This window comes from Carassius carassius, chromosome 28, assembly GCF_963082965.1.
Source record: "Carassius carassius chromosome 28, fCarCar2.1, whole genome shotgun sequence".
NCBI classification, from domain to species: Eukaryota; Metazoa; Chordata; class Actinopteri; order Cypriniformes; family Cyprinidae; genus Carassius; species Carassius carassius.
In genome coordinates, this window is record NC_081782.1 from 2,813,349 (window position 1) to 2,829,618 (window position 16,270).

The 16,270-nt window shown below is 38.8% G+C and overlaps 2 protein-coding genes across 3 annotated transcripts in view; both read right to left on the reverse strand.

The window, feature by feature from the left end:
- Positions 1 to 3,894: 3,894 nt before the first annotated feature.
- On the reverse strand, positions 3,895 to 10,330 carry LOC132107706 (SPARC-related modular calcium-binding protein 1-like). The gene is made up of 11 exons (XM_059513859.1): positions 9,838 to 10,330; positions 7,641 to 7,812; positions 7,446 to 7,561; positions 7,083 to 7,182; positions 6,840 to 6,890; positions 6,685 to 6,747; positions 6,509 to 6,589; positions 6,240 to 6,432; positions 6,084 to 6,163; positions 5,565 to 5,658; positions 3,895 to 4,563 (listed from the first exon to the last, which is right to left on the reverse strand). The coding sequence occupies exons 1-11, from the start codon at positions 9,916 to 9,918 to the stop codon at positions 4,308 to 4,310; spliced, it is 1,287 nt and encodes a 428-aa protein (XP_059369842.1). The 5' UTR covers positions 9,919 to 10,330; the 3' UTR covers positions 3,895 to 4,307.
- A 435-nt stretch (positions 10,331 to 10,765) lies between these two features.
- Positions 10,766 to 16,270, reverse strand: part of LOC132107719 (alpha-actinin-4-like) — a 50,056-nt gene continuing 44,551 nt past the window's right edge. For both annotated transcript variants that reach the window (XM_059513877.1, XM_059513878.1), the window contains exons 19-21: positions 15,655 to 15,735; positions 12,972 to 13,130; positions 10,766 to 12,885 (exon numbers count right to left, since the gene is read on the reverse strand). In XM_059513877.1, the coding sequence (XP_059369860.1) occupies positions 12,727 to 12,885; positions 12,972 to 13,130; positions 15,655 to 15,735 (399 nt within the window). In that variant the 3' untranslated portion in view covers positions 10,766 to 12,726. The remainder of the gene's footprint in view (positions 12,886 to 12,971; positions 13,131 to 15,654; positions 15,736 to 16,270) is intronic.

Genomic DNA, 16,270 nt, shown 5'->3' on the forward strand with positions numbered 1-16,270 from the left:
TTACAGTCTGGATGTGAGGATGGCTCCTGGCTCCCGGGTTCTCTCCGCTTGAGCAGATGCTTCCTTGGATCCAAGCTATCAGGTACGTCAGGCGTGATGGTATAGCGTTCCCATACGTGGTGACGTCACCGCAGCATCGAAGTGACCTATGAAAGGGAACATCTCGGTTACGTATGTAACCTTGGTTCCCTGTCTGGCCGTGCCATACCTTGATAGCTTTCTTCTCTTCTTCATCATGAAATCTGAGGTAAATGGCGCGCGGCACCAGGTATATATATGCCTACGCATGCTGGGCGGTGCCACGTGCTATTTGGCCAATAGGATTGGCGGGATGGTATAGGGCTTCAGACATTCGTCACACCGAAGGTGTTCCCATACGTGGTGACGTCACCGCAGCATCTCGTTCCCTATTCAGGGAACCAAGGTTACATACGTAACCGAGATGTTCTATTTCTAGCATGCACCCGTTTTCCGTGTGGCTCGAGCGCGCCTGAGACGCGTGTCTCAGTGTGCAAACTCCAACCTGTTAAATATGGGAGCCGAAATAAAAATGGACACAACATGCAGCTGAGACGCTCACGCAGTGTGTCGCCGGCCTTATTCAAGGGGGAATGAGAACCGTTTCGCGGGGGATCCAATGTCAATTTTTCAAATCGAATACCAACCCACTGAACGAATATTCGAATATTCGGGTCCGTTCCATATTTATTCATTTTTAAATCTAATGAAAAAAAAAAAAAAAAAGCAAATGAGGCACACAGGTACAGCATTTCTAACAGTAGGAACTATGAATACGTACTTATCAGTCCATTCTTCATTAAAACTACGGTTCTCTGAATCAACTTTTCGCTTAAGGCTTTTTGAGAGTTCCATTTTTCATCTGGCCCTTACAGTGTCTGCGAGAAAAATTCTGGCCCTTTGACAAATATAGTTGATGATGACCCCTGCTTTAGACCATTTACAAATGTTCAATCATAAAATAAAATATTAAGGTTACCACTGCATCTTTCTGAGAAAAAAAAAAAAAAAATGCAGTGATTAATATATATATATATATATTTTTTTTTTTCAAATCTTCAATTTTATATTTATAAAATAACTTTATTATTATTTATTAAAAATAGTAATATATCAAAACGGGTATCGGCCAAATTGAGTTGAAATCCAATATCATGCATCCCTAAATATAAGTGTAGGCTAGTATACGTTGTGTTCAGTGGTTTTTAGTAGTAATCGGTGAAATGGGTGAATTGTCTTATTTCCAAAAATGGCAAATCAAGGGAGCCCATTTAGAAGGAGTGTCCGTAACCTTAGCCCAGTTTTTGTGATTATGACAAAGCATGACAAAGAAACCAATATCTTGCTTACTTGCTACCAAATGTCTCATCAAGCAAAGCCACTTTCAAAATTGTATTATGCATGCAGCAAATTTGATAGTCAAAAGTCAAAAACAGTCAGTCTCTCCATGCAGAAACAGTCAGATCTGGACTAGAGTTGCACTGCCACCTAGGGATGTGCTTTGGTGCTGCTGCTTTTACTTCACTATCCAACTTTAAGATCAGGAGAAACACATTCAGTCAGGTAACTGTTAGTAGTGTACAATACAAAACAAAAAACAAACTGAATATGCCATAGCAAACACACACCAACATTTAAACACATGCATATACATAGAATATGCTTAGAAGACACACTGGAGTAAATGTGGAGGTGTAATGTGTAAATGTGGCTTAAAAACCTTAAAAATTCATATTCAACAAGGATTTACTGTGGTTGGACATCCAGGTTTAAAGAAACACAAAACTCAAGAGAAATAACCTTTATTTAGCTTTTTCATAAAAACCCATGGCACTTATACCAAGGTACTCTGGCATATACTGTACAGTCGTGGGCAAAAGTTTTGAGAATTACATAAATATTAGTTTTCAAAACGTTTGCTGCTAAACTGCTTTTAGATCTTTGTTTCAGTTGTTTCTGTGATGTACTGAAATATAATTACAAGCACTTCATATGTTTCAAAGGCTTTTATCGACAATTACATGACATTTATGCAAAGAGTCAGTATTTGCAGTGTTGGCCCTTCTTTTTCAGGACCTCTGCGATTCGACTGGGCATGCTCTCAACCAACTTCTGGGCCAAATGCTGACTGATAGCAACCCATTCATTCATAATCACTTCTTGGGGTTTGTCAGAATTAGTGGGTTTTTGTTTATCCACCCGCCTCTTGAGGATTGACCACAAGTTCTCAATGGGATTAAGATCTGGGGAGTTTCCAGGCCATGGACCCAAAATTTCAACATTCTGGTCCCCGAGCCACTTAGTTATCACTTTTGCCTTATGGCACGGTGCTCCATCGTGCTGGAAAATGCATTGTTCTGCACCAAACTGTTGTTGGATTGTTGGAAGAAGTTGCTGTTGGAGGGTGTTTTGGTACCATTCTTTATTCATGGCTGTGTTTTTGGGCAGAATTGTGAGTGAGCCCACTCCCTTGGATGAGAAGCAACCCCACACATGAATGGTGTCAGGATGCTTTACTGTTGGCATGACACAAGACTGATGGTAGCGCTCACCTTTTCTTCTCCGGACAAGCCTTTTTCCAGATGTCCCAAACAATCGAAAAGGGGCTTCATCGGAGAATATGACTTTGCCCCAGTCCTCAGCAGTCCATTCACTATACTTTCTGCAAAAGATCAATCTGTCCCGGATGTTTTTTTTGGAGAGAAGTGGCTTCTTTGCTGCCCTTCTTGACACCAGGCCATCTTCCAGAAGTCTTGGCCTCACTGTGCATGCAGATGCGCTCACACCTGCCTGCTGCCATTCCTGAGCAAGCTCTGCACTGGTGGCACTCCGATCCCGCAGCTGAATCCTCTTTAGGAGATGATCCTGGCACTTGCTGGACTTTCTTGGACGCCCTGAAGCCTTCTTTACAAGAATTGAACCTCTTTCCTTGAAGTTCTTGATGATCCTATAAATTGTTGATTTAGGTGCAATCTTAGTAGCCACAATATCCTTGCATGTGAAGCCATTTTTATGCAATGCAATGATGGCTGCACGCTTTCTTTGCAGGTCACCATGGTTAACAATGGAAGAACAATGATTTCAAGCATCACCCTCCTTTTAACATGTCAAGTCTGCCATTCTAACCCAATCAGCCTGACATAATGATCTCCAGCCTTGTGCTCGCAACATTCTCACCTGAGTTAACAAGACGATTACTGAAATGATCTCAGCAGGTCCTTTAATGACAGCAATGAAATGCAGTGGAAAGGTTTTTTTGGGATTAAGTTAATTTTCATGGCAAAGAAGGACTATGCAATTCATCTGATCACTCTTCATAACATTCTGGAGTATATGCAAATTGCTATTATAAAAACTTAAGCAGCAACTTTTCCAATTTCCAATATTTATGTAATTCTCAAAACTTTTGGCCACGACTGTAGTATATGCTGTTTGAAAGTTTGAGATCAGTAAGATTTTTCAAGTCTCTTCTGCTCACCAAGGCTACATTTTGTTTTATTTACCAAATAAAATAAAAATAAAAAATTCAGCATCATTCCTCCAGTCTTCAGTGTAACATAATCCTTCAGAAGTCATTCTAATATGCTGAGTTATTATCAATGTTAGAAACATTTGTGCTGCTTAATATTTTCTTTGGAAACTGTGATACTTATTGAGGATTCTTTGAAGAATAAAAAGTTAAAGAACAGCACTTATTCAAAATAGATTTTTTTTTTCTAGCAACATGTGTCTTTACTATGATGTTTTTGTATTGATGAACAACAGCATTTATTTCTTACAACAACAAAAAAATAACCTCAGACTGAATTTGAATTTTGAATTTGAATTGCATATTTTTTGGCTGAAAAATGAATTAAGACTTTCTAGTTAATTCCAAATTTAAATAAAAAAGTATATATTTCATTTATCAATGTGGTCTCAGACTTTCAGATCCTACTGCACGTCATGAACATGATTAAGATTTACCATGGAACTGTACCGTGTCTCAGCCACTCAAATCCACAGTCACACACACTCGACCGCTCCAGCGGCCAGACGGGCTTAACCGTGGTTATTTTTACAGAACCAATAACAAGTGCTTTATTTGAAGGGCGCAGTGTTTGGACTTGCATAAGTGAAAAGGTCAGAGCGGCGGCGAGAGCTGAAACAGATTCAGAAACCCAGAGTGAAGTGATTGAACGCTGCAGTCTGAAAACACTCAAAAGAGCTGTGAGGAGATGAAGGTCAAACTGACGTCTCAAACCATTTCCAAAGATACTTCATCTTGTGCATATTTATGGAGTCCGGCCTTAAATGCCAAGACAGGAAGTGAGTTCTTGAGCACTTAGACGGCGGTCTGCGTTCCGCTCACAGAACTGCATGAACTTCTTGGCACAGCGGCGAGGACGCAGAGTTCTGCGGAGCAGGAGACGTAAGGGACGTGCTTCCCGCTCGCTCAGAAGCCCGTCAGCATCTGCGTCCAGCAGCGTAAAGAACAGACGGACACTTTGAACAGATGAGAAAGAAGCTGGGGAGCTGAGGACATGAGGACGGGCCACAGGTGTCCTGAGAGACAAGAACAGCATCACACACACTACACAAAACACAAGTCATAACAGAGGTCCTACAGCTACATACTTTCTAGACCTGCCACAGAAACGAGAATGTAGAAATGCATTTTAAATCATTAGAAAGATTACAAAGTGCATGCATAAATTCACGAAACAATATTTTGTGATTTTTCATGTAATTTTAAACTGATATTTTAGTATTATTTGTATACTGTAACATTTTGAATTAGCATTTATTTTCATTATTAGCATTTATTTTTTATTTTTATGTGATTTCATTTTTTTATTTCTATTAAGCTTCATTTACATTTATTTCAGTTATAATTTCAGCCATTTTAGTACTTCAGTTTAAACAAGCTGTCAAGGCATCATTTGTAATTTTCATTTTTTAAGTTTTTCATTAAATATTTGAATTATTATTTTTTATAGTTAGCTTTATTAGTATATTTCAGATGTTTTAAACTTATTTTTAAAGTTATATCTTTATCTATATATTTATGTAGTTACATTTTTTTATTACAGCTTTATTTCAATTCAATAAAAATGTTTTAAATAGTTTTAGTTAACAATAACGATGTTTTACATGTGAAGTGTGTCATTTCAGCAATCAAACTAAACTGCATGTAAAATATCATACAACATTTGAATTCATTTGTTGAGTCAGAAACTGACCTTCAGTATTGAAATGTGGTTGAAGTAATATTAGCCGCTGTTCCAATTATTGAAAAAGTTTCAAATTATTGTATAAAGGTAAACAAAATACTTCTAAACAAAACTGAACTTTTATCTTAGATGGAATTAATGTTGATTCAAAATGCAAAATGAAATTCAAGTGATTCAACTTTGATCCATGCTGTTGATTCACTCACAAATCAACGCTGAAATGTCACCTGGGAGCAGATCAATGCACAGAGTGACCGTTTCCTCTGAAGGCTAAATATCATGATGTTTAATGATTGTAATATCTGGTGACAGTAAGTGATGTGCGTCTCTAACCTGTACTGGGAATATGACGCATCACTTTCAACTTCCTGCTGGAAAGCTTGTATTAAACTCATGATAAATTCTGCCTTTCGTACACTGGGACAACCTACACAAACACAGACAGATATCGCATATGACATCAGAGAAATATATTGTAGAGAATTAAATAGGCTAAGATTTGAGGATGTATTAAAATTAATTTACATATATTCACATGGCAGATACACATTCAACATACAAAACAATCTAAACAACAAAAAAGTCTAATTTGTGTGATATAAAATACAAATTATGAAGGAAATGTCGAAAATGTGAGAAAAAAATTCTAAATGGTAGGATATTACCTTTAAAATACCTTTTTGTTTTTTTTGCTCCTTGGCAGAAACAAACTTCCACATATGATCTACAGTATATGATACCTTATATAAACAACTTGGTCATGTCAAGATTTAAAAGGGTAAATGCATGCTTTCCCTCTACAGGATTTGTTGCTTTCTTCTCATGTCTGCATGTCATTTCACTAATACTGACCTGCGAGAGGAGTGTGTGTGTAGCTGTTGTTGATGATGAGCGTGTGTGTTTCCTGAGCTCTGCAGTCAAGAAGTTGGTTCCTGCACAGAGTTCAGAATCATGTAGAGATTTCTACACTCACTAATACACACACACACACACACACAACCTCCCTACCTGGCTGAAGTGCCTGGGATGGGCCGCCCTGTGTCCACTCTCACACACCAACAGTATCCTGTGCTGCTGTGACACTGAACGGCTCTGTACTTCCCATCTGCACTGCATTCTGGGATAAAACGCTCTTCTGAGCCTTGAATGGTCGCTTCAGCGAGCATAGACATTCGCTCATGTTCACAGGTCTTTAAAGTGTCTGCAGAGTAAAAAAACAAAACCAATTCAGTCTTTAAAACACTCAGATGATGCCTCAGTCGTCTCTTTCTTCTCACCTGCGGGACGCCTGACAGAACGGTTTCCATTCGGGTCAGAGTTCAGAAGGATTGTTAACAAAAATGGAGGCACTGTGACTCCTGGATTTAAAACGATTTTCTGTTAATGCCACACATATATGAATAGTAATATAAAGTATAAATAAAAACTAAAGTAGTTGACACTGAATGCTCACCTGCAGTGGTCAGCACAGATCGCTGCTCAGGATCTGGAGTGGAGCGCCACTGAACCCCTCGCTCTAAACCCAGAGGGGAAACATGGCAAATACTGGGATACTTATTCAATTGAACTGCAACATTTCTATATGTATATGTGTGTGTGTGTTCTCACTTGCTTGTGCTAATTGCTGTTCAGTTTCCTGAGCCATATCTGACATCTGACCTTCAACACAGATTGACATAACTGAGTGATAAAACTATTAACCTGCTTTATATTTAGTTACGAAAATGTGAGTGACACTTGCCCGTGCAAAACTCTGTTTTCTGAAACGCTGTTCTTAGTGATCTAGAGATGTTTTCACTGTATTTGATTCCTCTGAGTCAGTGGTTGAATGTGCTCTTAAACAGGACTCACCTGTGCAGTTGGGCCGCAGGTGTAAGACAGAGCTTCCGCTCACAGGAATCCCATCAGGAGAGGAGCACCAGCAGTAACCCGTCTGATTGTGACACTGCACCTACAGGTCAAAGGTCATAAGAGTTCAATGCATTTGTCTTCATTGGGCATTGAGCATTGAGTCATGGTCGATGGAAACTTGGAAACAGATTTTAGGTCCGTATTTGCAGTCATCAAAAAATGCCATCAAGTATTAATTAAGATATTAATTTGAAAATTATATATGTATACAGTACATATAAACACTACTACTCAAAAGTCTTAGGTCAGTATGTTTTCTTTCGAATAAAACAGAACAAGTGTTGGACTTCAGCATCACATTACCTCTGTAAAAGTTCCATCGGCTTTGCATTCTGGGATAAAGACAGCAAAGGAATCAGAACGAGCGCTGGCCCGCAGAGCTTGAGAGCGAGCCAGCTGACATTTAGACCTCAACGCATCTGCTGACAAACACAAACAGCTCAGACTTTAAAAAAAAGCCTCCGTTGAGAAGTCTTAGTTTCCTGTGATGAACCTCACCTGTGCACGTGGACACCGCTGCTGTCCTCAGCTGTCTGTTGATGCACTGCGCACGCTGGAAAGAGCACAGAGTGTTATACATTCGGCCGTTGCTGCCGCACACAGCTTGATGGTGCCCTCCAGCACAGTCCAGAACACACCTCTGATGCCACTGCTTTTCCAACCCCAGCAACTAGAATTAGAGAACAGGAGGGGGTCAGTTTCTTCACATCTGGTTGAATGTGAAAGGCAAGTCTGTGTAAAAACTCTCAAAAAAGGCAGACATGGTGTCTGGCTGAAGAACAGCAGGCTGCTGTCGAGAAAAACGCTGGAGGTCCTATGATGGGAAGGTGACGAGAGACAGTTTAGACATGCTAATGAAAGATTTATATTAAAGCACTCTCTCAAAGGACAGATTATCCTATTGAAGCCAAGCAAAGAGAGTACATATTTATATATTAAATAGCCCCAAGATTAAATATTCAAAAATATTCTCCTGCAACTGAATTTGGCATCCTTGTGTACTTTTAATTATGGACGAAAAACTACAATTTAGGTCAGATGGCAGTTTGCTCCCAGTATGAATTGTCCAGTATTGTAATAAGAATATAATCAGAGCATACATTTTCTAAGTTACGACAGTAAAAATCTATGCCAGATTCTAAAAAGTATTAAACAATTCTATATCTTTTCTATTGCACATAAACATGTTCCGATGTCCAAATTCACATCTACATCACAGATGTAGTGTGGAAAAAACAGGCAGTTTAGAATTATAATAGCGGAGGTTCCATTACCCATAAATATCCCAAACATATGTGGCAGTGTTTACTGAATCCTTGAAAAGAATAGAGCAGTGTGTCCTTTAATGAGGCCTGAGAGAGAGAGAGCTTGCAAAATGACTTACACATGTTCAGAAGTTTGTGGAAACATCTCCATCTATGATGAGTGTGTATGTGCAAGTTCTACATGCGACACACAATCATTACTGAGAAACCATCAAAACCTTTCGTTCTCAGAAAAATATCAACATTTTCCATAACATACTGTAAAGGGCAAGTCCCTACATGACCCATCAGATTTAGAATGTCCTTAACCATGTATATTAATATCTATTATTTGCCCTATTTATTTATTTTCTGTGTATATCAGGATGCACTGCATGTTTATAAGTTATACAGCTGTTGGAAAGACCCATTTTTAACAAATCTATACATACATATAAAAAGAGTTTAGGTCTCAACTGCAGGAATATAATATGAATTTTAATATTTCAATAACAGAGTCAAGGTATTGAAGTAACTTTTGACCCTAGGTTATGGATTTCCTTAAACAGTTACTGATGCTGATTTGCCAAAATCATCAGGATGGAATCGTTCCACACTTTCACAGTCCAATTTCAATGTACAGCAGTAAATGAAACATTGGGAGTGACATGAACACGCTGCGCTTAAACCTGCTCCTGCCAAGTGTGCAGTAACAAACAACATGGAAAGTCAAGGATGTCTCTGTTGGAGAACAAGGCAGCACTGTAGACATGAGGCATGTCTAACAATTTTATAACTGTGAATGAAAATAAATGCCCAGTCTGAGTGGCCTCAGGTGGTTGGTTTAGTAATGAATGAGAGATGTGGTGCCACTTTGCTGACAGGTGTGCATATTTTGGATTTAATGCCAATATTTTTTTGTTTTTAACATATGGGCCTTTAAAAACAGGGTGATTATAAAGAGAGAAAAAAACTGTATTCCTGTGTCGCTTTTAGACAAAAACTCTTTTAGCCTGATCAGATTTATGTAGCTTGCGCTCAGGCAATTCACATACAGGTGGCCTTTCTTTTTTTCTTTTTGCAGGTTAACAGGTGCACGTTCTGACATGGAAATTTATGACAGAGCGATACAAAGAAATCCACAAAACTCTTTTTATTTCACTAGGTTACATGTTAAATATTCAATCTTTGTGACTTTTTAGAGCTACTAATATATATATATATATATATATATATATATATATATAGACAAGTTTACATGTGCAATTCCCTTTAGTTAATTTTCGGCAACAATTAGGCAAGCTGCAAATGTATACGTTTATCTATGGATCTGACATTTCAGTAGATTTGTCCTAATCTTCTTGCATCCGTTATTACAAAATATTACACAACTATAAATTTTACACATGCAAGATCAAATCATTCATTTTCGTCTCCAGTCGGGAGTTTACCTGATTTTCGTCCGTCATCTTTACTGAATCTGACGACAGAAAGATGAGCAGTAAGCGACAGGTGAACATCAAAGCCAACATGATTCCCGCCACAACAGCCCACGCTCTGAGATCCGTCACGTTTTTCCCGCCCGCGGGTGAATTTAAACACAAGGCGCGCGTCCTCACCACTGTAACGGCCAGGATCCAGAGGTTGAAGACAGCAGATAAAAATTCCTCATTTACTCAGGTTGTCATAGCAACCTAACCGTTCGTTTTCTACGAGGACAACTAAGACAGGCGATAAAAACGACCTATTTCGACCTTAAAACATAAATTTTAAGGTTATATTATATAGTTATATTCGGTTTCATGAATGTTGTTTGAGGAGCTGAACACAACCGACTGTGCCGACTTCACATTTTCACACAGGAACTCCTCCTCAGGACGGCTAGGAGGATGGTAAGTTAACTCTATTGGTTCTTGCGAGTCCTCACCTGTCTAAAATGTTTAATATTCAAACGGTTTCTGAAATTTTTAAGCTTTTATATAAATATAATAGCACATAGCAATTTAATAGCACATGTATAATGTCTAATTTGAGCTTTCTTAAAATAATTTCAAATTTTCATCAGCCCTCAAATTAAGCACCATCCACAATGTGAAGAATTATGCATATTACCTCAGGATTTTTATTTTTTAAAGTTCATTTGTTGAATTACACTTATAGGCCTAATGTAACAGTCTGTCACAAGATAAAAGAATAATTGATAATCAATATTTTGTCACCAATGTTGTTAATTGGATTTACATACAGATCGTATGCATTAATGCATTCATTTATAAACTTTGAATAAAGTAAAAAATATATAAATAAATTTAAAAAAGCTCCAGAGACAAAATCAAATGACTGGTTGAAAACCTCAAGCAAGTAGAGACAGACAAATCATTCAGTGGTAATATTTTATAAGGAAACTTTGTGTGCATGTGAAATTCACTTATCTTGAGACAGAAAGCAGTACAGCAGATAACGTTTTATATTAAAGCGTACAAAAGAAAGAAAAAATCAGAAATCCAAATGCTTTTATTCAACTTTGCAGATGTAAGAGCAGGCTTTTGGTCAAAGTCTGTTCAAATCTTCTGAGACCCATCTTCACAACCCTATTCCCTCCCTCTACCCTTAATTCGTTCTTCTAACACTTCTGATTGCAAATCACCCCTGCCATTCATTACAGAGCATGATTGGTATTGGATACATGATTGCATAGATTTGTTAGACAGTAATTTAATTTTTATTAAGACATAATGGAATGTTCATAATGGACTTCAGCTCCCCCACTCCTTCCCCCAACCTCCAGAGCTGTACATTGGGTCCCAGCCCCTCTCTGTAGAAAGAGAAAAATGAGTGCACAACGAAAGGAAAGGAAAAATGAGTGGGAGAGAGAGCAACCTGCAACTACCAGGCACATTTGTACTTATTTCTGACTATATAAAATTCTCTTTTCCACTGTTGATTGAGCATCTGTGTAATCATAGGCTCTAGTGGAGGGTCACTATAAGGCTATGCTGCTCACATTAGCACTGAAGCTCTCACATGGACATTCAGTAATATCTGAGAAACGCTTAGAGATGGATGGCAGATGGACATTACTTTCAGTTAATAAATCCTTAAGGGACATGTCTAATTGATTCAGGGAGTCAATAAGAGAATGCTGTATGGTTCAGAAAGGAAAACAACAAATCGACTGGGTATTTTTGTAGCTTCATTCTTCAAAGCTGTATCTACCTAAGCCTGCCTACAGTACTCCGCAGGGGTGAAACTGCTCATTTTATAATCTTTGTTTATGACCTAAAGCCCAGTGTGACCCCCATGGGTAGTCCGACAGTTCTGTGTACTGGAAAATAATTATGTACAGCATAGAATCCCGCTAACTCAATTGCTGGAGAGGAAAGAAATAAAAAAGGAGGAAAAAGATGAGGTTAGATTTTCAAAGAATTCCACTGATACAGCAAAATGGGTTAAGAGGGCATGTCACAAATTCCCTATCAAAACACTTGAGTCATTCTGTCGATTTTCCTATGATATACAGCCTTGCTATATGCCAAATAACATATTCCAACCCTAAACCAAACCTCCCACCCTACCAAGTCTAGAAAGAAAACAACAAAATGAAAACAAAGGAATATAGCATGTTAACTGGAAAAGCTTGGGCCCTCCCCACCGGGGTAGAGGGTGCAGGTTAAGTGTCTAGGCATAGACTGAAGCCAAAGCTCATTCTTTAAGCTCTCTTTAGTTCCATCCCAGGACAACCTAGTAGATATAATAATAATGAATATTTTTCTAATTAATGAGCCCAGTGGCTCAACATCAGATGTCTTTCCAGGTTACTTTTGGTGAGAAATCACTTGAAAGCTGGAAAAACACCACTGAGTCCTTTCATACTATGCATGTCATTTTAAGAGGAAATGGAAGATTAAAGAACCCAAGCTGTGGCTACAGTCCAAAGCCACACACCCTCTTCCCTTGACACTGAATCAGCAATATTAAACTTTTCTCTTTCCTTCTATCCTAAATCTTTTCTTAAGCTCTCCAAGACCAACATGTTTAACACAGAATCAGAAGGTTATCCCTCAACGCGTGGCAAGCTTCATCAACAGTTATTTGCTTTTCCCACAATGCTATGGTAACCCCCAAACATCTATCCCCCCTCCCCCTCAGGTGTGCTATGAAGTCCCATTTCCAACACTCTTAAATATCTTCCTCTTCCTCAGGAGCACTGATCTCTTTAAGGACTGGATGGTTGAGAGAAAGACAGATGCGGCACATCCAGCGCTCTCATCTATCTAGTCTGTTAGAAGATCAGCACTGATGCAGGAGAGAGAACTGCTCCGGAGTTCTGGAGTTGGCCATTAGAGGTCACTCTCCCCATACAGGGCGGTGGAGAAGGACATGTAGTCAAGAGCACCAGGCTTCGCGTCGGGGCCCGTGTATGGTGCCATTCGGGCAATGCAGTACTCTGCCTGGTCAGGAGGAAGCTCACGCCTCAACTCTTCAGCTGTGATGTAGTTCTGAAAAGTAGAATAGGCAAGAGATGGGTTGAAGTCTCATACCACAAGATACTCTTGGAGGGACATCAAGATGTGCACATTCATACCTTGTCTCCGGCTAGGATCTTAAATGAGGCTATGACCTGGTCTGCAGTGTCTGTGTCGGTTGTTTCCCTTGACATGAAGTCGATGAATGCCTGGAAGGTCACTGCTCCACTGTTGTTGGGGTCAACAATACCCATGATACGAGCAAATTCAGCATCACCCTGAAGAACAGAGGTTAGAGGTTAACCCAGAAAAACCAGGAGAAGAGTCATGAGAATCAATGTTAGACACCATATATGACACAAATGAAAACAAGGCTGTAAGAAATTGGTGTACAGTTGGTTCAATTGTCACCTGAATGGTAAACTCACTGAATGCTAACTTTACATCTATCCCTCAGTCCATTTTCCTTTGAGCCGAATTAATACGCCATTTAAGGTGCTTGACTGTGGTATGTTACGGGGTGGCCAACTTTGGTTCTGGACAGCCACACTACTGCAGAGTTTTGCTTCAACCTTGATAAAAACTCTTTCTGTAGCTTTCTTGTAACCCTTAGACCTTGATTAGCTTGTTCAGGTCTGTTTGATTAGTGGTAAAGTGAAACTCTACAGGACTGTTGCTCTCCAGGACCAAAGTTGGCCACCACTAGTCTATTAGAATCTATTCAGTAATAATTTTTTTCTTTTACAGAACTTAATGTTAAATAGAGATTAAAAAAAAATACATAAAAAATATACATTGATATCCGACAAAACAGATTATTTTTTTTAAGAGCAAGCAAAAGCAGGAGTTCAGGAGAAACTGTTGCTGTAGATTGAGAAAGGAGGTAGCAGTACCAGGCTGTTCCCAGTGGAAATGAGCAGTGCTCGGAAATCGTCGCTGTCCATTATCCCCGTGCGCTTCTACAGTTCGCAAAGGGAAGGATGAGAAAAGAAACAGGAAGGATGCATGTGGAAAGCAGAAGATTTGGGGAGATGAAGATGTTGTACACAAACAAAAGAGTTTGATAGAGGAATTAGAATGAGTTTGTACAGAAGACAAGTAAGAGAAGGAGGGAAGTTATAGCAGGGATAAGTACTAAAAGAAAAAAAAGGAAGCAGTGAGAAACATAAAACATAAAAGCAAAACCTTAGCTGACCTGCAGAGGGGATCATTTCAAGCAGCAGCACAACAGGAGAGTGAGGGAGTTAGTAAGTGATGGAATGACGCTAGAGTCCTGCACGGGTTCGGGTGACCCGCAAATTTGGCTGAAACGGGTGAAAAATATCCAACTGTGTCGGATACGGGTGCGGGTCCAGTCGGACACAGGGGAAACACGGGTCTAAACACGGGTTCAAAACAGTCACGTGCAAACGTAAAAATAGGCCTACGTTCCACTTTTTAAAAAATCACAACCGCGCGAACGGCTGCATGAGTCAGTTAACAGACGTAAAAGATCAGCCAGCTGTTTTTTTTTCATTGTTTTTGTTTTCCGTTTATATATATATATATATATATATATATATATATATATATATATATATATATATACACACACACATATACATATACATATATACAGAATCTGAATTAAATTGTGTTTGATTTAAGCCTATTTCCAAATTTGTGTCATAAAATTATATCGCGCATACAGCTAAAGGTGTTTAAACAACAATACACTTCCACTTGCATGTATTTGACAATCGGAATATCAGATATTTCATTCCATAGCTAACACATTTGTGAATATGGGCCTAATCTAGGCTATCCAGGGTTGTTGTTTTTTTTAATTGCATCTGAAAATGACCTTGTGCAGCTCATTCACATGTGCGCTCTGGCGCAGATCCGCTTCTCGCGATGCTCAGCTGTGAACGATTTAAAAATGGGTGTGTTCGACTTGAAGCACAACCTCAGACGGTGGTATGATTCGCTCTTTTGTTGTTCCGTTTTCTTTCAGGATCAAAAATTCAACAAATGAAAGCGTTTATCTGTATTTCCGACTGATGAGAACTATGCATATACATACATTCATAAATCAGTCAATTTTGTATTTTATTATGAGATATTTTATTCTAATATGATCAGTGACTCAAGCACTGATGGACCAAAGAGAACGTATTTCAACATTTGCAGTAAAAACGTGAAATATAAATGCATTTAATACCAATATATTGAAACGTCTGTTTATATACTCCATTAATAAAGGAGTCCAGACATTGTAAAAATATCAGTCCACATGCGTTTTATATTTAATATGAGGGAAACAGACATGCATGCATGCGTGACACAAAAAATATTTACCTTTTAGGTAGCAAAATATTTTTTAGTAATTCTGTCAATTACACTAAGGTTATTACATTGTCTGCTATATATTTGCTTCTTATTTATTAAATACGGGCATTTGATTGATAAAACATTGATTAAAATTAAGATAAAATGTATAAAAAAACGAATATCTTTAAAAAAGAATTTTACATAAATAACTTATGTATGACCTGGCAATAAAATGCGAAAAAAGTGTGTCTAATGTGATTGGTTTAACGGATTTGATTTGAGTGCGGGTCGGGTGTCGGTTCTATTTTAAGCGGGTCGGGTGCAGATTTTAATTAGTGCTGCTGTTGGAAAATGGGTTGGATGCGGTTTTAAGCACTGCAGGTACGGGCGGGTGCGGATTTACAAAATCGGACCCGTGCAGCTCTCTGAATGACGCAGCCGCACACACACATGGCAGTCACAGAATGGTTTCTTTTCTGGGCGTGCTCATACCTGCTTGTTGTTTTCTACGTCGTAACCCAGACTGATCAAACAAGCCTTGAACTCCTCAGCTTGTAAGACACCACTGTGGTCCTGTGGTAAGCAAACCACGCAAGAGGCCGCAGTGGATGAACCAATCAGAGCATGCGGATTAGGATTGATGATACCGATACACAATGACATAGCACATGTGGGATGGAGGCAGTGGCATGACAAAAAAAAGATGGAGACAAAACATTGTGGATGTCAGACACATGGACTGTTGGCTAAACAAGTATAATGAAACGCACTTAATGACAGTGAGTGACCTGATTTTTTTATGGATATCAGACAGAAAATTCAGATCATGATATTGGAGAGCCATTATGAAAGCACTTTATCATTTTCTCTCCTTTACCGTGGCTAAACTTCTCCACTCTAACATAAACCACCTCATTACTTCACTTCCACTAGACTATATTTACATATTGGCTTCAGATGGCACATTTCAGGTCAGAGGTGTTTGACGCACAGTATATTTCGGACGTGTTCCTTCCCATTAGTGCCAGAGTAAGTGGAGAAAATGGAGCAATGGAACAAATATTAAAACAAGCCTAACCAAAGATATAAACATGTCCATTTTTATCAT